Source organism: Sitodiplosis mosellana, unplaced genomic scaffold (genome assembly GCF_009176505.1).
Source record: "Sitodiplosis mosellana isolate CC-2019 unplaced genomic scaffold, AAFC_SMos_1.0 Smas_scaffold_3, whole genome shotgun sequence".
Lineage (NCBI taxonomy): Eukaryota > Metazoa > Arthropoda > Insecta > Diptera > Cecidomyiidae > Sitodiplosis > Sitodiplosis mosellana.
The window spans coordinates 5,792,449-5,814,388 of NW_022595246.1; the positions used below are offsets into that span (position 1 = coordinate 5,792,449).

Sequence of the window (21,940 nt, forward strand, 5' to 3'; positions counted from 1 at the left end):
AAATGGTTTCTGTTCACATTTTTAAAATGAATGAGCAAATGGATGATGATGATTCTTCCATGTTTCTTTGTTTTAGAATAATTTGGATTGTTGAAAAAAGTTTGAAAGTGATATTTTCTCTTAGCGAATCGACGAATTAAAGCGGTGATTTTAGTCAAACCGACTAAACCAGCTCCAGAAATTGTGCGACCGAATGATAGGGTGCGATTCTTAGTTTTTTATTTTAAATATTTTAAGCCAATCAAATCGTATCCATCGCGCTCCTTTTGACTTCTTACTTTCTTTATTCAATTGAGCAATATCCAGTTTCGTCATAAAAAATTTTGAAAATGTGTTCAAAATTTATAAAACTTTTTGCCACCTTAAGAAGAGATGCAACACTGCTCAAAACGTTTTTAAAGTTAGATTGGTTGTCTGTGAATGAATCATAAATTAATTGACTCACGACTGCTTCCGCTGGAATAACTGAAACAAATCAATCAAAATGAAAACCACACATACATTTTGCCGGTTGTCGATTCCAATCAATGTCAATGAATGTTTTTTTTATTTGATACGGTTATTAGCTTTATGATTGTAATACAGTGAATTTTCGCTAAATATGCATTAACATAAAAGCGATTGATTTACGGGGGGATCTTAAATAAAATTCGATGGTTGTTTCCTCGTTCTCTCCATGCGATTGTAATAATATGGGCAAGGAAACGATATGCAAATGGTTGCAATATATTTATAGTTTCCAAAAGGTTGACAAACTTGAACAACAACAAAAAAGACTTGCATAAAACGAAATTTCCACTTAATAAAATAAAAATACAAACCATTTTACATGGTCAATCAAATTAGCGATGATTTCTTTTTCGTAAAACCAGGAAACACCTATATGTGACAGCGTTTTTTCTTTACTTTTTCATTGATTTGATTATGAAAATTAGTTTAAAAATTATACATCAATATCAATAAAATTACAATAAAAGCCAGTAAAAATGTGAATCATATAAAATCATCGCAAATCAATATTGATAATACTTAAAATTCGCATATCAAGTGAATAAAAAATTTGAAGAAAAAGAAATCATACGAAAGTTCCAAATTGAATGAGCTCATTATGGGCGAGTTTGTGTGTGTATGAAAGAAACAAAATCCTTCGGCATTACGTTCTACATAAAATAAATGCGACTAGTTTTATTAACCAGAATCAATCTATGAACTAACCAGCAGTAGAAAAAAAACCGCTTTAATCGTAGACAAATACAAATAAATGCATTTTCAGAATATATGCATATTTATATATAAATAGAAACATATTGATTATGGCGTGTGAGCGCAGTTAACTCTTAATCATTACATTATCTAATCGCTTATTACAATTTTAGCTTTATTCATCTATATAGTTTGTTGTTGTTGCTATTTGTTGCACAGAAAAGTGTCGCCCCTTTTTCTTAGGTATATACAAAATTGATTCAATTTCGATTACTTATTGACATACAATGATTTATTTGCACAGAACTGATAAAGCTCCGTGAAAACATTCTTATAATTGAATTGAATTGATTAAATCGATCGTATTGGGTTAGTCGTAATTTATAAATTGATGGTTGATCATGAAATTCGCGTGAAAATAATGCAATTCGAATGAGAAATTAATGGCATTGAATAGAGTGATCGAATACAAATAGAATAAAAATGGATGCAAATTAAATAAATTTATGCTGATGCAGGGTCTATTTAAAGTATGAAGGCTTCGATTAAGGCGCCGTTGAACACTCCGTCCGATGAAATTTAATCTTCATTTAATGTATTGCTGGCAAAGTTCAACGCTTCATCTTCTCGCGGACATAGGCCACTTTTTGTGTCGTAGTCACCATACGCACATGTCGGTCTCTCACATTCTTCGGACGTTATGCATCTGTTGGAATGGAATTTAGTTTGGATTAATCTTATTTTATTCAATTTGTCATTTTTTTGCTTTTTTTCCTATTTATCTGCAAAAATTCACCACTATTATAAATTTCTAATTGAGTATGAAACAAAATGCGAATCAAAACGCGTATGAAACTGTCCCTTACCTGCGTTCTAATATCGAAAAGTGTTCAAGTCCTGCCTTCAGCTTGTTGCAAATGTCATTTACTTTATTTGATGTACAATCGCATTTACATTGTGAACGATGTACGTTTGTAAAATAACTCGGGCATCTACATCTACTTATGACCGTGTTAACTTCCGTCACTGGTTCATCGCTGTAGCTAAGCGGTGTATTAGCTATTTTCGTCACACAATGGCATTCGGTGTGATTTTCGAAAGTCAATTGTTCAATGGTCGGTTGGCCTTTTGAATGCACCTTAAGTAGATAATAAATAGGATTAGATCATTGCTCTCTCTCTCACAAACCAAAAATCAAACACAAATAATTGAATAGAGACACCAATTATTGGTATTAGAAAATGATTAGCATTTACCCAAAAGACTAATGTAACATTCTCCTTTCGAAGAGGCTGGCACGTCTTGTAGTTTTCATGGCAACATCCTGTTTCATCGCTGCATCGATGCAACACGGTGCAGTGTGGTGTATATCTCTTGGAAGTGTGATTTCCAACTTGAAGTAACTTCGGTTTTGGCCACTTGCATGCGCCCTCTCTGTTAATTCGACTCGTATGTGCGTTTGCTAGCCTTCCTATATTTTTATAAAACCGAAAATATTGCATTATTATCCAGATTTCCGTACAAAAGAACCCATTCATCGTGATTATAATGCAGTAATGCGATTAGATACGGTTTTATTTTCATTTTTTATTATTAATTTAGACATTTCTCTCGGTTTGTTTTCAAATATTCAATTCGAGTAAGCATTCAGTTTAGAAATTCATGCATAAAAAAATTAATATTTATTTTCTATTCACTTACTCAATTCGTGAAGAGGAAACTCTTGTCTAAATGTATTCTGCACCGCTTCAGCATTACCCAATCTTTCGAATTTTTCTCTCGTCAAGTCTCCCGGTTGGTTGCCATTCTGTAGAAGAAAAAAAGACCATAAATAAACGCATTAGTTTTTTTTCTTCGTATATGTATGTCATATTTTCAATCTTAGTTCGGCTTAACAATTAACCGTATCACAGCGTCATATATAAATTCGGCTTATCAGCTCAATTATAACTCTATCGGTGTTCCTGATGAAAAAAAAAACACACCAAAATTAAACGAAAAAACAAAAACAAAAAGAAGCTCCAAAACTGTAGGCGGTTTTTAGTTAAATCGTTTCGAAGAAGAATAAAAGTGAAATTTGCATTGTGATAAAAGTGAACCGAACGAGATAACTGTCGCTCCATATCGTAGGTCATTATCGCCTTAATTTCGGTGTTGTATCGCCGTAAATGGGAAATGTGTTAGATGTGGTAATGATATTCTCGGAAACTGCTTGCGCAACGATTGCATATACATTTATAAATGCTGGAAAAAGAGCGCACACGATGATAATATCATTGTTTCAACACTGATTCGAATGAAAAATAAATCATTATCCACGGTTTTGTTGTTCAACAAATTTGTGACTTTGTATCGCTTTTTAGCGGCGCTGTTCTTCAACTCGCCTCATTCGGCATCTTCAATATTCGTTGCTCGAATGAAAAGCAACGAAAAAAGAATTTATTCTGAAACGAAAATTTATTCAAAATTACGTGCATCACCATGTTCGGTGTGACAAATCAATTTTCAGGAATCATTTAAATATTTCAATATTTTTGTGCCCGATTCCAGCGAGTCTGCGACGTGTTAAGAATAGAATGTTTTACAAGCGTCAGTCATTTGGATGGAATGTACAGAAACGAAACGAAAGAAACAAAAAAAAAACAGATCGAGAACATGTGAATTGCAAACTGAAACTGGCGAACAAATTTAAATCGAACGAATTGAATATGCAATTGGCTCTATAAAATGGCTGTTTTTTTATGATAATAGGCATTTTAGTATTCAGCATGTTGGATTTTGTGAGAATTTCAGCCACACACACACAGACACACACATACGCTCACTCGTTCGGATCATTGTAAAGAGCAAACGCGATGACGTGGTCGAAAATTGAAGTGTAGAAAGAAAAAAAAAGTTAGCCACGAAGAAGTCACAATGTAGTTCAGTCGTCGTATTTTTTCTTCACCTCCAGAACGATCAATAATCTGTAATTATTGTGGAGAGTGTGTGTGTGTTTTTTTGTGCACATGAACGAAAAAAAACTCAGCAGATCGGTAATTTTTTTTTTAGAATGGAAAATATAAATTCATGTGAACCATTTCTTTGTTTTGCCGGCTCAATGGCTTTGTAAATGCCAATGAATGCAACGAATAAAACGGTTCGCTTTAAAATATCGCCTGCACCATTCAAGATCACACACACACATAAACACAATTAATGCACCAAAGATGAATCCATTGCACATAAATACGAAAGACGAAAACGTATCGATTTCAAATTGGAAATTAAACAATGGAAAAGTACAAGATCATCATCAAAACCCATTTCACATGCGGTGAATGATGATGAATCGAATACCTTTTCTTCTTCATCGAAAATCGTTGCAACGTACCAAGTTGCACGGTGTGTTCCGCTTAATTCAGCCCATGTTTCGGCATGTTGTTGGCTCTTTCTTCTCTTTCTCTCCATCTCTCCGGTTGCTTTTCATTCAAGACAAATCGATTCGAGCACACCGAGCATCTCGTGTAATTCGAAATTGAAGCGATTTTCTCCTCTTTTGACGAATGGTAAATTCTATATGTACGAAAATTTTGTAAGTACTTGCAGAATTGATAATTACATATTTTCTACTTGTTTTACGACCTGCCGATCGTTTCGATTGTGTATGTGTCATGACATACTCCTATCAGACAAAACAAGACACAATTAATTATAAATGAAAAATGATGAAATGTTGAGAAAAAAAAAATATCACAATGCAGTGCGCACAAACTTCGAAAATGAAGAGAGGTAGAGGGATAGAGAGAAAAAAGCACAGTGATTTATAAACACGCGCGATACGCAGACGTAACACATATTGACAGCTGAACCGGCAAAAAAATATATATATTTCAGCGGAAAAGAAATGTCTACAATAACAACAACCACAATGCGTTTAAATATAAAACGAAAGAGAAACGACACACCGCAGAGAAAACAAAAATATACCGAACTCAATGTTATCAAATGGGGCGCACGTCTGATTCAGACGATCTGAATGAATATCGCTCGTCATACAAACAGAACGAATTCCGGGCTCGAGTCATGCCGTACATAACATCTACAGGTGGAGATGTAAGTGTTCTTTTTCTACATGATTATTCTCTTTCTCTCTCTCTCTCTCTTTCTCTCTCTCTCTCTCTCTCTCTCTCTCTCTCTCTTTCTCTCTCTCTCTCTCTCTCTCTCTTTGAAATTTCATATGGTAACTGGATGGTTATAGGTTTGGCAAGCAAACGATCTAATGTCATCCGAATGCCAATACGAATGCATCATCATCATCATCATGCATGCATTTATTCCGTTTCGCCGTAAAAGCATTCAAATTTTAATAGTCGTAGACCGAGTGAATATGAAATATTCAAGTACTTTGTCAAGATCCCCAGAGCCAATTTTCAACCATTCATTGTTCGTATGCCACACAATTTTTTTCTTTTCTAAAGATCGAACGAACAATAAAATGACGAAAATCGTTTATGCAGCAGTTAATAAAATTACTGGTGCACACCAGAAATGGAAATGAATGGAAAGCCTTTGTTTTTCACCTCCAATTCATGCGTCTAGTGTTGTCATAAAGTGAAGTACATGCAATTATATATGTGTGCTAAGCAGCAGCCACAGTACACCTCAAAATGACAAGAGTCATAAAATAACGGTTGATTGCATAACAGCCCGTTGATTGAATAGAAAATTGTGTGTCTATTTCATACATAATAAAAAAAAATTAAACCTTATCGAGCCTTTTAATAGTGGAAAAAGAGGCGGGCGTATCTGCCGACAATATAGCCGTAAAAACCAAATTCGAGTAGAAAAAAAACTGATTCATTGAATTTAAAATTGAGTTGTGTGAACAATGGCCTACTCATAATGTGTGTGTGTTTATGTGTGTGCATGATTCATGTGACACGACCAAAATTCCAACGAGTTTCTCGTATGTAACACCGTTACAATAAACAACCCAAATAAATCATCAATCAAACTTGACAATAACTCACTTCGCTCAATTTGACTTTGAACTTTTCGAGTCAACACCGTAATGTAGGCCATAACTTGATTTGTATCGCAAATTCTCGATGCCATCTTCTGAGAATAGACTTTCTTTTAACGATGCGTAATTTTACATATTCAATTTGGGTGCAATTAATAAATTAAAAGATTAATCATATTTTTGGCGGGTAAGTGCCTCGAGTGTTCGGTTTGAAAGTGCGTGCCTCACGCAGAGAGATAATTGAAACAATGAAAAAAACTGTAATGTTATGGATCAAAAGAACAACAATGTTTGAATCAAAATGAGAAAAAGATTGAAAAAAGAGAGAAAAAAAAATACGGGAATTGCTCAATTCAAGTGAATCAAAATCGGTTCGTGGCAAAAAGTTCTTTCGTAAAAGAATCTCCATAGCAGTAAGTTGCTCACGTACATTCAACTTCAATACGCGATTGAATGTTTCCCTTTGGGCGTAAATCGTTGTATTCGATGGGAATCGTTTGATTAGTGCCCGTAATTCGAATGGGAAAATATTTGTCAAATTCACTGTTGATTCTGTTGCATTTATGCATCCAGAGAAAATGACTTCATTTAGCGCGCGCTAACAGCGGCTCCATTTGGATTCATTCAAATAGCTGCAAGACAGAAATTTCTTCGATAAACCGCACCGTCTAAACCAATTTCATTACATTTTTTTTATTATTGGCCGGTGTGGAATGGTGATGAAAGATGATATTAATATGGAGAATAAAAATTCTTAAATAGTACAAAACATTAATAGGTCACGAGTCACGACTCTCTAGCAGTTGGAGAGTCAGAAAACAATTCTGACCCCTTAGGATATGGTTATTTAATGCGGCTTGCATATGTGAAGAAATAAGCAACGGCGGCCGATCTGGATATATGTACATGGGGCATGGAAATTTGCCTGTAACTTGTTAACATGTTGATATATGTTGTGTGTGTGCGCATGAGAGATGCTGTGCGATCGATGTGTTTTAAGATTGAAATTCGAGAGTATGTGCACATTCGATACGAATTCTATCAATGCGTGCTTTTTTTATGTTCAATGAACCTGAAACTAACAAATTGGCCCGTATGATCGCCACACACACACACACACACACACACAGAGGCACACCATCGGTCTACTGCTTATGATCTTATCGATTCCGAATTTTTCTTTCACATACAAACCAGCAAAAAAAACAACAACACATACAACAAATGTGCGCATGTTAGAATCAAACGGAGAGAGGAAAAAAATCGATTTCATCCTACGTGTGCCTACGGGATGGCAGCGGCAAAGACACACAGACATATGTTTTCTAGAGACAATAATATATGCAGCAAAATCATCGTTTTTTGTTGAAAAGGAAGTGATCGCATAAAAATACGGACAACAGCAGCAACGGCAGCGTAGCATCAGCAAAAAAAACCATCCATTGACTCTTAGTGCATGTGTGCTCTCAATTGAAGCATATTTTAGAACCATTAACAAGACTGGCCATTAAACAAAAATTTAAATGTGTTCGATTCGACGTATAAACAGAAGTTTGTTCTATTCGAATTCCGAAAACAAATTCATTCATTCCATGGCCGTTCGTTCGAGATGCAAACGAAAACCCAGTTTCTCGTCGGGCTTCTTTTTTTTTTCTTCTTTTTTTCTGTTGGGTTCAAACTCTGTTTATATGGCACAATAAATTAGTGGTTTCTTAGAATTGAGATGGCTATGTGGCAGACAAAATACACTCTCAAGTGTTTATAAATCAATAAATAAATCGTTAAAAAAGGCGAAAAAAACATATATTCAGGCTCGGCATTCTGCAGCCACCGAGAAACACACACACAGAGAGAGAGCGTGTAAGTAAGACTTCGAACGTCTGTTTGTTTTGTTGAAATGACTTCCAAATGCTAGCTCGTGTGTGCATTCTGCACAGTGCCCCCCATCAAAAAATTAATTTACATAACTTTTTGAAAAAGCGAATGCATTTTGTGAAATCCATTTTGTCATCGAACCGTCACCAATTGTGTGGCGATGCCAAGAAGTTGGGCTGACTTGTGGACAAAACGATTTATGACTATTTGAAAAATTATGTCAACAAGATAAACGATTAGTCATAAAAAATAAAAGCAGAGACTCGGCTCAAATGTTTCGACTGATTTGTTTTCTGGCGATGCGATGTCATTGCCAGGAATGTGTATGTATGACAAATGAAAAGAACATTCAAACCATAATGAATGATCGATCTAATCATACGAAGATGAAATAAAAATCATGTAGCATCAGTCTAATGGGCAAACATTCACACGCACACAAAAGTGCGCCCAACACGAAAGATGATAATTATTTTGAACATTCACTTTCCATTTTTTTTTCTCTCTACTCAACTGCGCGAATGCCATCGATGCTTCATGGATTATCATCATCATCATTTATTTGTTATTCAGATTTAAAATCATATTTTTTTTCTGATGTTGTTGTCGCTATTTAGATTTTAAATTTATACATGACTTAAAACCCATTGACAGATGGCTATTTAAAAATTCCCCCCGTTTTTCGATTCAAGTTTTAATACTTTTTTTGTCGATTTCATTTACTGCTCTGCTCTGCTCTTTAGCTGAATTGTATGGACGATTTCGAATGCTGTGATTGCGACGCATCTCGCGACGACAGACACTCAATCGCCTCGATCACTTGCTCATTGAAATGTGACGAGAGCGATAAAAAAAATTACACTCACACCATGCACAAAACTCACATCATTGACAAAAAAAAACTGCTTAATAAAAATGGTGACGCATACAGAACCGAACTTTCGGAAAAAAATTGCCGTGTTTATTGCTAATCACGTGTAATCAAAGGAAATGTCAATTGAATTTATGAATTCCATTTATTTTTTGTGCCAACGATTAAGTCATAAAATGTGTACGTGCAATGTCGACGGCGCTGCAGCAGCCGCAAATGCAAATTCGCAAAATACTTTGAACAGAAAATTAATAATTTGCTTTTTTCTCGAAATTTAAAAAAAAAACGATATTGCTTTGGCAGGAGCGTAAGTCAACTGAAGTAATAAAATCAAGCAGCTCGTATTTACCGACAACATTTTACGGCCTCGTACACACTCACAATCACTTTGCGCCAAAATGGATAAATCCGAACAGAAACAACAACGAGCAAAAATTTTAAATGAAAAATATTTATTTTATGGGAATGGCAGACAATTTCGATTGGATCGATCGTTTGGGCTCTCTACTCTTTTTTTCTTTCTGGCTCTCGTAATCAGAAAACAAATCAGCAATGTTGAAATTGAGACACTGGCAGAATAAACCAACATAAAAAAAACGCCGCCGCCACCGACGACTCGACGGATAAATTAGCAGGCTGTTCAAAATTGATGGTGTTCCAAATCGTTTATCTTCAACGTTTGCCAAATGCCTTCGAGTTAACTGTCACAGACACTCAACCGTACGCGAGAGATTAAGTGGATGAAACGAGGAACAGAATAAAAAAAATAATAACGACAAAGTTGTTGTGTTTTTATTTTGCACAGCATAAATGCTCTCCAAATCTAACTAGAACTGATTTTACGTTTGGCGGAGCCATTTGGCGCTTTATGCGAATGAGATATATAAACACGTTATAAACACATACGAAGTGAATATTTGCGTTGACAACCAAATAAAAGAGGACAAAGACAAACGCGCTGGCGAACTTTTAAGCCGTTTTCTCTGACACAAACACACACACACACACACACACACACACACACACACATACATAAACAGCCTGTGAAAAATTGGTGAGCTGTTGGAAATCAAAGAGCTGAAATTAGTTCTAAAAATATTTCCCGATCATGTTAATAAAATTTATTTTTACGTTTGTCTGTCGTTAATTTTATTATTGTTGGCGGAGCGGATGCGCGAATGTGTGTGCGTGCGCGCCCGCGACACCACACCGTCCTGCTCTCTCGATCTCTTCCGAATCACGCTACAAATTCGTAAAATGTGTAATATGCAAATGTGTGTTTAGTGTTTTATTTATTTATTTCGGTGCGATTTTCAATCCAAACAAATTCGATATAGATTTTTTTATTTCATGCTCTTACACTCAATCAAGTGGTGTGGAATCATAGGCAAAATGAAGAGCGAATCAAGTAAACACGCGCCTTGTACATTAAGCATCGTTGGTCTAGATTTCACGAATGGATAGATTTCTCATCTGGTTGTTGCTCAATTTCAATTCCTAATCACCACTTTTTTTTCGCCATTCTTGGCTTCAAGTTTTTCTCCCTTTCTTTCGTTGCATTGCGAATCGGAATTTGCGATGAGTGTACATCGTTTATTGCCGGATGATTCATTGTGGCGAATGCGTTGCATTGAAATTAATGCCCATTGCAAAGAGCATCGGGCAATGAGAGAAAAAAAACGTAAGACCGTCACTATATAATAATGGACGCGTGTTGAATTGATACAGGATTTTGCCCCATAATACTTAATGCCATACAATTACCTAATGGCTATCGTCAGAATGTGTCAACATGGATGCAGAGTGAGCATTACAATAAACTTTTATTACATTCTCATATGAAAAATGGCGAGATAGTGTTTAGATTTTTTTCATTTCATTTTTCAATCATTGCTTGCCCTCGCACTCTCACGCCTGTCATTGAGCGCACATTCCTTTTTGGCCATGCGCGATTTGATTTCTATGCGCCGCGTGCACGCGCACGCGCGCATCAAGCCACTTTCAAATTGTACAATTGCCATTTTTGACCGGATCAATGTTTGATTATCGACAAAACCATACCATTGTCCATTTGGTATGCGCGGTGTAAAGTATTTTTTTTTGCTCTCGCTTGCTTGCTTGATGTGGTGTGTTATCTCATGAATTGCTATTGTTATTTGCGGTGTTTGATGTCGTGATCATTCTAAAATAAACATTCTCTCTCTCTCTCTCAGTCGGTTCGGTTGGTGTGCTTGCTATAGCAACTGTGTTCTAATTGCGCTTTGACGCCGTGAAAAGTGATTCCGTCAATCCATTCTTACATGTCTTGGGCAATATAGTTTACGTATTATGCCATTTTTCTGTCCTTTTCCACATCTCATTTCATTTTATTTGCTGGTGTAACTGAACGATTCAATGGAATGACGCGCGCGAGCGCCCATCACAACACGGCCGGTGTTTCATTTACTAGTCATAATGACCTTCGGGATATTGAATAATATTAGCGAGTGTGACGAGAAAATAATAGAAAAAAAATGAAAGAAAAATATATTCGAAGACGGCAACCGCAGTGAGCAATCACACTCGTGCTCTCGCGCCCAACGTAAACACACACACACGGCATTCATAACAATAACCGCAAAGGAAAAGGAACATAATCATAAAAAGAAATCACTTATTGGCCGGAGTTTTGTTTGCACACGCTTTTCGCCCAACCAAGAGCCACAACACAACACAACACAGCAGAGAGAGAAAAAAACAGCGAACGACGATTCTACAGAATTTGCTATGGATACGAGCGCATGGGTTTGGCGCATCTCCATTAGCCATGCACATCGTATATCTCGTGCGAGCATGCCACTAAATTCTGTGGCCGCGTGAGTGAGTGTCTGTGCATCAAATGCGTATAAAAATGGTAAAAAACAATAAATTAGACGAAAGGCGATCGTCAATGTTCACGCTTCCTCATTTATTTTATCTGGCTTTTTTTATTCTGAAATGGGTGAGAGCTAGCATCTGGTTCTGGCCAATTCAATTTCTAACGAAGGTTTGTGCGCATGGCTTCGTTTTTTTTCGCCAAAGATGCCGTTGATCCTCTGTGTGTGTGTGTTTTTTTTCGTTCTTTTTCCTCTCTCGCCTGCTGCTCTTGCTCTTAATACGAATTATAATCGATTGGGCAAAGTATTTGCGCGCAAATCTTCAATTTCAAATTGAATCGAGCGATAAAGCGAAAGCGGTGGCATTCAAACAAAGAGCAACACGAACAAAACAGTAAATTCAATTCGTAATTGAATGAAATTCTACTCATGGAACAATGTGCCAAGTACTTAAATCGCTTTCTCTGTCTCGCATTCGTAATCTGGCCATCTTTCCCGCTCTCGTTCGTTCGATTGCATTGTGCTATTATGAATTTGGCTTCAAGTGGTTGGGCAATCTGCGAACGGTCAGTGAAATGAATGTGCGAGTTCATTGTGTGTGCATTTAGTGAAATATTCGAAAAATCTTGGAAACGGGAAATCGAAAATTGAACCGAACCGAGCTCAGATAAAAGCAAATAGCCCGATATATTTTACAGTCCTGTTTGACATGGTGGCGAAACGCACACACACACACACACCAACGAAATTAAAACGAATTACTCGGACAACATTTATTTTTGACCTTTTATCGCTTCGTAGTATTATTTATTAGCGGCATACAGTTGAATGGCATAGTCAATATTTAAATGGGATCGTCGACGGGGGCACAAAATGAACATATTATCCCAAAATACATGATAAATGTTCTGTTTGGTTTACAAAAAAAAAAACGCAAAATGAATTAAACGTTTATGAGGTCTAAGCCTTTAATTCTGTGTTTTGTTGTTGCTGTTGTTCTTTTTGTTGCTTCTCGCTTCAATTTGAACAAATTGAAATGTTTTACTCGGGTGTTTTGTGTATGTGTGTGTGTGTGTGTGTGTGTGTGTTTGTTTTGTGTTCGCTTCCTTCTTCAGTGGGAAATTTCACATGATTATACTTCGAAATTGATTACAAATGGTTGGTTCCGTAGAAGCAAGCAGATGACCGATGTGTAAACACACAGAAAAACACAAATTATGAAATATACACAGCAGCAGCACAGAACATAACAATGTCGAAAATGCCACTAAAACTTGCTTCCCAAAAAAAACAACAACAATAACAACAACATGAACAACAACGAAATGCACATTATGCACATGAATAATAAAGAACTATAAATTTATTGTTTACATAAATAATGTGCTCAAAACGTATGTAGTAGCAACAGTAGCTTAAAAAATGTTATAAATGTTTGCCGTGCATGTTGGGTTATTTCATTTTCATCGCGTCACCAACTGCACTTTCCTCTTCACACGAAATTCTCTTAAATATGTGTATATCGGTCTATGCGCTTTGATCCGTTGGAAATTTTTTCGATTCTTCGGATTCCGAAATGGGGAAAATAAACAACAACAACAACAACAACAACAACAGAAAATGAAAATACGAGTAAGAAATTTAGAATAACTCAGAAAAAATGTCGGAAGAAAGAAGCAGAGCATTTACGATGGCTTGCAGTGAAGTGAGGCGTCCAACAAAAAGGTCTACTGAAAAAAAAATCTGTTTATATTGAATAGCTAGACCTACTTAAAATTTCTCCAAACTAAATGAATGAATGAAAGCAAGAAAAAAAAAACCACGCTCATTTATCAACTTAATGCGTGTGAGAAGTCATCGATGCAATAGACAAGCAGCGGCGGCGGCAAACTGTGAAATGAACGAAATCGCCGAAAGGGAGGAACTAAAAGAAAACAACTAAAAAAAACACCAACAAGACGTTAAGCGCAACGGTGGCGACGGCGGCGATAACGATTTAGAATGTGTTAATAAAAATTTAAATAGCACTTTTACACCATTTAAATTGTCAACCAAGTGAAATTGGTATGAATTAATATTAATTTGTATTTAATCATTGGCATGCCGTCGGTCGGATAGATTGCGTTTTTGTTTTTTTTTTCTTTCTTGGTTTTGGTTCGCTTCAGTTTGGAATGCTAATGAAAGTTGAGAGCGCTTCATCCCGCATTTCACTACTTGTTTGTGATTGCATTTTTATTTGCTTTTTGCGTTCGCCTGTGTTCGTCCACTTTAGTTTAGTGGTGGTTTAATGTCCGTTGATCTTCTTGACTTTGCGAGAACATTTACGTCAGCCATTTTAAATGGGTTCACATGCAAATTATTATCTGTCTAATGAATCAGCAAAAAAAAAACACTTTGTCACATAAACAAATACACACGCGTGTGCGTGCAGCAAGTGTGAAATGAATGAAAAATCGTCTGGAGCCAAAGTTTTGCCATTTCATCGATTAGAATTTTACTGTGTGTTGCGGGGCTGATTCGGTTGTTCACATCATTTACAGCATTGTCAAAGGACAAATTGATTCTTTCATTAGTTTCATTTGCATGTTAACATTGTGGCTTTTATATGTGGTGCACATTATTTGACTGGAACGGAATAAACCGAACAGACGGATTTGATATCATGCGAGCCGTTGTCCAGAATTGTTGGCTGCATGTTTCATTTTAAAAAAATCGCCTTTTAATGAAAGCGGGGAAAAAAGAGTCGTTGTGTGCACATAAATCTGCTTATATAATAGACATGAAATGACATTTTGATAGTGAAATATTTATGGTTTTCGGTCAATAAAGTCTAGTGGGCATTTCTTGAAAATTATGGCTTGTTTATTTTATCGAGTTTAAACACATAGTCGAGTTCTTCGAACGCATTTAATTCAATTGAGAATGTGCCAAATGATCAACTCATTTGAGTTGTTTAAAATAAATATTTGGTTTTCCCATATGATTTGTTTTATTTCTTCATTCTCGATTACTCAAGCAATTTTCGGGGCAATGCTATGCGATAGAAATCGCATCAACCGATTGACCTAATAGATTCATGCGGCTGATATGGCATCATGCTCAAATTAAATATTAGAGAGAGAAAAAAATCCCCACGGTTTGAATAAATATGAAATTCAATAATGCTGATGAATTTATGGCACCACATTATTTGTAATTTTGCTTGTGTGCACGACGTACGTACAAGACTCTCTTGATCAAGAAATTAACGAACTAAAACTGAAATAAACGAAACGATTAAGATTAAGAAAAAGAAGAAGAGAAATAGTGAAATGAGCGTTTGCAATCTGTATGCGCGCACGCTCGTCCGTGGCGCATTGGCTCGTCAGGGATAGAATTTATTTGGAGCAATTGAATGAAAACGCGCGTTTAGCACAAATTAGTGAAAAATAAATAAAAACTTATTTAGCCAGCTGTTCAAATCTTCATAAATATGTGCGCGCCGCTCCAAAACAAATAAAGCATTTTTTAACACGGCCTATTGCTTTAGCAGAAATGAAGTAGGATGGAAAGAAAAACAGTAATAGATCAAGCGGTGAATAGATGTGGCCGTGTCACATAGACGCACACACACACACACACACTCAGAGAGAGAAAGAGCAGGATTAGTATACGCAGCACGCACAGTGCAGATGGAAATGCGCCGAAAAACTGGCTGGGCACGAGAATGAATGAGACAGAACATAATATATGTATTCAAAATGTATATCGTGGTTTAGTTTCTATTTTCGTGATCGGTAATGTGTTACTATGGCCACTAAAACATAAACGGCACACGTTTGCCCGTCGTTATATGCCACTCATTTGAATGTGTAAAACGCGGCACCACACAAATAACCCAGCTTAAGTACACCCAAAACTTGGTGTCTCGAGCGCTCACGCTCACGAGCGCGCGCCAACAACACTCTCTCGTACACCAACTAATAACATAATTCATAAAGAGATCGCGCCTTTTTTTTCTCTCACTTCAAATTTGTCGTTTCTGAACAACAATTTCCACTAAACGGCATGTTCTGAGAATGGAACAAGCCAATGAGTATGAGAGAGAGAGAGAGAGAGAGAAAATAAAACCAGAAAGAAATTGAAACAAAAGAGCAATTTGCACTTACTCTGTTCCGTGTCGTCGGATTTCGTTCGACAAATGATTTAGATGTTTCAATTGTGGCGCGATTGGCATTCATGCTCCCATCATTATGCATATTCAAGTGGTAATTATCGTTGTTTGACGAATGTTGTGACTTGAATGTGTTAGTCGTGGTAATTCCATTATATCCATTGCTACTTCGAACGGGATCGTCACGTTGAAAATTCTCATTACTCTGTTGACTCGATGTGTGATGACGATCAAACGAGCCGATGGACGGTGATCGTTTTTTTGTATCATAATTCTCATCACTGTCCTCATCATCATCAATGTTATAGTCAAAATCATCATCTTCGTCTGATTCAATGTTGTTAAAGCTATTTTGTGCATCAAAAAACACTTTCTCTTCAAAATCATCAGGTGCAACGGTCGTTGTTGTCGTAGTGGTAGTTGTTGTTCGTTTTGTGGTGCGTATGTGTGGATTGTATTGATGGTAGGGCGTTCTATTTCGGTTCTTTGATGAATGAGCGAGTTGTTCGACCGGCGCTTGTCGGTTTCGAGACAAATTATCTGACCAATTTCTTTTGTTTGATATTTCACCCGACGACGACGACGACGACGACGACGACCAACTACCACCACTTCTATTGTTCGATCGACTTCTAAATGGTCCCAAAGTGGTTAATCTCTGCTGCGGTTGCTGGCTATGATGTTGATGGTGCTGTGCATGGGTTCGTGTATGGAAACCGCCCCCCACAATTGATGCAGCTGCATTATCATCCTCATAATGGGAGTGTTTTTTCGGTGAATGAGCCTGACGTTGATAGCCAGGTATTCGATTTAATGCACTGTCATTTGATTGATGAACATGTTGTTTATGTTGTTGTTGGTGGTGGTGGTGGTACCCATTCGATGCTTTCGATCGATGCTCACTATTGTGACTATTCTGATGCCTCAAATGATGTTGATGATGATGTGGCGTTTGTGGTTTTCTTACACTAAACTCACTTAAATCTCTATTGTTATTTTTGGTATTTAACTGTATATAATTTGGTTGACCGAAATGATCAGCGGCGGCAGCATTATTGCCATCACTCCTCGCATCGCTTTGATCGTCTATTGCATTGGCGTATGAAATAACTACCGAAAATAATAAAATGTACAAACACAAGTGTCGGCGATTCGATGGCATTTTTAGACTTTTTATAATAACATCAAAATTCATTAATCCCATGTCAAAAATGATGATTGTTTTTTCTTTCAAATTTATTTAGTTGACCATCAAAAAATTATGTTTTTCTAATTCATTTGGTTGATGGGTTTGAACACAATTTTTTTTACTTTCTTCAGTCCTTGTCTTTTTTTCTCTATTTTTTGTTCCTTGTCTCTTACAACTATGTTTATTTCTGTCGATTCTGTTGTGGACACGAATTTCATAGACGGATTGTTTTCAATTCAAGACCTATCGAATTACTTTGTTCTAATATTATGGTTGGTTTGCCCTTTTTTCTGTTCCAATTCACTCGATCACCACAACATTCCGGAGGAAAAATTGAGCAAAGAAAGTATTCTCTCACACATATACACACTAGAACACGAATCTAGAACATGCGATATTTCATTAATTTATTTAAACAACAAAAAATGATTTATTGAACACACAATCTAAAGTCACTGCGATATTCGTCTTCTTTTTTTTCTTCTTGAATCGTTTGTCTTCTTTCACCAATGATGAATTAGAAAGAATCTAGTTGAAATTTTTCTTCTGTTCTTCGGTTTTTTTCTTCTTCACTCGTTGTTTGTATATTGCCAAATCAAACCGTTTAGCTATTTTTTCTATGCTGCCATTTGTTGGCTGTCGATTTAGTGTGTGGTATTTTTGTTTGATTTTATGTAAAATTTCTGAAACAATTCAGCAGTCATCGCGTTGTCGGATGAGTCGCAATCTTGCCTTAAAATAATTTTTCGCTACAATCATTTTTACTGTTTGTTCTGGTGATGCGAGTGTGTGCGGCGTCGAAATGACTCATAACATTACATTTCTCTCTCTCGTGCGCGATCAATTCGCTACGCGTATAGCACACACAGTCATTCAGAGTTTTTCGTTCGGTTGAAATTGATCAAAGCAATTTTTCTCACACTAAACGGAGACGCGCGATCAAGCGAGAGCTATAGCGTAAGCGATAAACCAACACTGATTGAAATTTAAAAGAAAAACGAATTTCTCCAGCACAATGTTCCTAAATCTGATTTGCGTCATAAAGGGACATAAACACGACTTTACTGTTTATCTTCTTCTTTTTTTTTTAAATTGAATCGACGTTTTCGCACCTTCCGTATACACAATCTCTTGTCTTTTTTATATTAAACCGCAGAAACGATACTTTTTTTATTAATCATAAACAAAAGTAGAAAATCTACCACTTGAATCGTTGTAATGTTCTTCCCGTTTAATAAAATAACCATAAAAAAATGAATATTATCACTGTCTCTCTATACTTTCTACACCATACACATTGAGCACGAACAAAAAAAAAATTCGCACCGTGACAAAAATGAAATAAAAGGCGAATAAAATTGCTCGTTTTCTGTCCGCACACAGGAGAGGATTTTTCTCAATTTAATCGGTTAAATTTGTTTTCTGTCGTCGTTTGTCGTATTTGAACTGGCAAATGAGCGAACGAGCGAGCGAAAAAAAATACGTTCCGTTCTCGTCAACACAAAGCTACAGACTGTCTGCGCTGGCTCGAGCACTGTGATTTGTTTCGGCTCTTGCTCTGTCTCTCTGTGCTGATGTAGCATGTGTGTATACCGATAATCCGTCGTTGTTGCTGTGTTTTTTTTACTACACACAACCGTTTTGTGTTGTATGTGACTCCGCACAGAACTATCGATCAACGAAAGAATTGGAAGACAACAGGAGAAAAATTCGCCTGTGTTATATGTTGTGTGTGCGATCCGGCTCTCTCTCTCTCGTATCTTTCTCTCTCATTCACAATGTGGCAGACGATCGACTGAATGAAAAAAATGCACGTAGAAAAACATTTTTCGCGTCATTTCGTGTAACATATTTTTTTTTATTTCGATGATACCAAAGACGCTGAGCTATGTGACGTGTGTTTTCTAACCCAAGCAGCAATTTTTGTTCGACTCCTTTGAGCATTTTTCAACGGAAGTTAAAATGAATGAGTTAGTAGCTGCTGCGATTGTTTTGCTACTCTTGTCTCACAAACAATAATGTTGCATGATGTACGTGCAGTGTGTTAAATGTAACGAAACGAATCGAATTGAATCGAAACGGCACTCTAGTGCTAGCCGTTTGTAAGTGTAGAAATAGAAAGAACACATGTAATGTATGTTGACCGTCGTGGTCTCTGATGCGTGACACTGACAATGCACAATACCAGTCGCTCAGTTTGTGGTTAACGACTGTTTTTTCTTCTCTCTCTCTCTCTCTCTCTCTCTCTCTCTCTCTCTCTCGCTCTTTCAATTCCTACTTCACCTGAACACACAGTTCGTTGTGATATTTCAACGCGAATCGATCTCAAAATCCGGCGGCAGAAATCATCTCGTGGGCGGCACTTAGCAAGAAGAAGCATTGAAAATTGCACACGATTCACCACGAAAAAAAAAACTAATCAAATGGCATGAGCAATACCCTCGTCGAAATGTTACAATTGATGAGACTATCGAGATATGAACGTGATGCAGTGATTTCCGCTTGCTTCTTCCAACAAACACACACAAACTCACCGCGCGCCATTGACTCTAAATCATAATCTAGTATTTAATTTATTCATAAAAGAGATCATTTATTCAGGCTCTATAAATTCATTGAATAAACAGAGACGGTTGTCAGCTTTCGTTCTCTTATCGATATCACATCCATATTTTATGCCCGCAACGGATTCATTCTCTCATCCATTCATTCATTCATTTGCACGTAGCCGCCGTGCTACGTTCGGTAGTTGTTGGCTTGAAATAAAAAGTATAACGCAAGTCAATATAGGCTAGATGTGGTCGTGTATAATTTTGAGATAAGAGAAAAAAGACTAACAACAACAAAATTAAAACAGGAATAGAATCCTCTATATTTTTGTACACATCGCGACGACATTGTACACCTTGTCGTTTGCTCAGCGAGAATAGATAAAAACATCTTGTCGTTTACTTATTGTCTGACGCATCCGATGTAAACAATTGCATTTTATCGCTAGTGCGCGCGCTCGCTCACTGTCTTCGAATATACAAGCGCTAAGAACAAAGAGCAAACTTTTAAGATGTTTTTCGTTTTTTTTTTCTTTCCTTTCATTCTTTCGAATAATAGTTTGTTCACCATAACCACATACAATGTGCACGACTTTGGTGGCACTTTCTTTACATTTGAATTTTTTTCTTCTGTATTCTTTTCAGCGCATCTTTTCGATGCTTTCCAGTGGGCGGGTGTTGAATATGTACATTTTATTAAGCAAACGAAAGAGAGATTAAATTCGATTACAACATTTTTGTTTCTTACAATTACAATTCATTCGTTTAACATTTTAATTTCAAATGAACTGCTATTTATTACGGCGATTAAGAATGTAGAATATTTTCGAGAGAGAGAGAGAGAGAGAGAGAGAGAGAGAGAGAAAGAGAGAGAGAGAGAAGGTGTGAGTTCACTACCAAACAATTAAACTTTACCATTTATAAAATCAGGAAACTGTATTTAATTCGAAACTTCTCCAGAGAATTTATTTCACCATTTATTTTAATGCTCCCTCCGAAAAAAAGAACACGAAGACAATCGTTTTCGTTGTTCTGCTCACTGCTTTCACTTAATTTCGGTTCTTTTCACTTAATGAGATTAAAACAGATTCAGATGCCCATATAATAACAAGTTCAAGAGTGTTTGTGTTCTCTTTTTTTCCGTAGCTTACGCAACCAAGCACGATTGCTGGGACGCGGTTCCGAAAAAATGCCAATAAACACATTAACAAGGCAGAAACTAAGAAGCACAGCACAGCGCAACGCGCGCAAGAAAGAATATTGAAATTTTCATAACACTGAAATAAAGCGGCGAACGATGCACTACAAGAGATGCAACAATAAGCACCGTCTTTTTGATTAAGTAATTTAAGTTTCGCTGGAAGATTTTATGATAGCTTCATTTCACTGCTTTCCGTTAAAATTTGGCTTAAAAATGCATAAATCAAACGAATTACAGTTGGCAGCCGCTCAATTTTGAAATGACGAGAAGATTTACAGTCCGTGCTTTTATGAAATAAAGGAGGAATGCAGGAGAATGGAAGGCTATCATTTGCACGTTTCAATTGATAACTCAAGAAAAAATAACACAAGAACCACAATTTTGTGTTGAACAAAACAAAATTAACCCAAGATTATTGAAACGACAACAAGAAAAAAAACAATGGAAATCACCTATTCCATATTTTAATTCGATTTTTTTTGCACTAGCATTCATTTATATTTAGATTTTATTTACTTTGTATTTCATTGCTATTGCATTTTTATCAGCTCTTCTGATAGTGAAAGTTGTTTGTTCGAAGTTTTCTTCTGTGTTTCACCAAAATACTCATCGATTGCACAATTACAACAGCGATGATACAATTCCTTCGATTTCTAAATACTGTGATGAAAATGCGTGATATTAACCCCCCAACATTGCTGTTGGGTTAAAGTGCAAGTTCAGTAGCCGACTTGAGAGAATGTGAAAGAGAGAGATTTGGCAGAAGCGTGAGACGTTTTCTCATGCAAATAGCCGTCCAGTTAATGCGTTTGGATTTGTCAGTGGCGAATTCCAGTGTAAAAAATAATATGACGTTATCTACGGTGCATTGCATGTGTCACATTTTCTGAAGTCGAAAGCAAAAAAAGTAGTCGAAAAGAGAGCGCACATCACATTGCCATGTATGATTAATGCGAAATGGGCGACTGATAAGCGCTGAATCGATGTTTGTTCTGTAAATTTTGTAAACAAGAACTTTATTACTCGATGACATTTTCTG

At 36.5% G+C, this 21,940-nt stretch overlaps 1 protein-coding gene across 1 annotated transcript; it reads right to left on the reverse strand.

The window, feature by feature from the left end:
• Positions 1 to 502: 502 nt before the first annotated feature.
• On the reverse strand, positions 503 to 18,711 carry LOC129566580 (GATA zinc finger domain-containing protein 14-like). Its single transcript, XM_055442656.1, has 5 exons — positions 15,958 to 18,711; positions 2,905 to 3,010; positions 2,460 to 2,674; positions 2,070 to 2,341; positions 503 to 1,909 (listed from the first exon to the last, which is right to left on the reverse strand). Exons 1-5 carry the CDS (start codon positions 17,164 to 17,166, stop codon positions 1,783 to 1,785), a joined length of 1,929 nt encoding a protein of 642 aa, XP_055298631.1. The 5' UTR covers positions 17,167 to 18,711; the 3' UTR covers positions 503 to 1,782.
• Between the last annotated feature and the right edge of the window lie 3,229 nt (positions 18,712 to 21,940).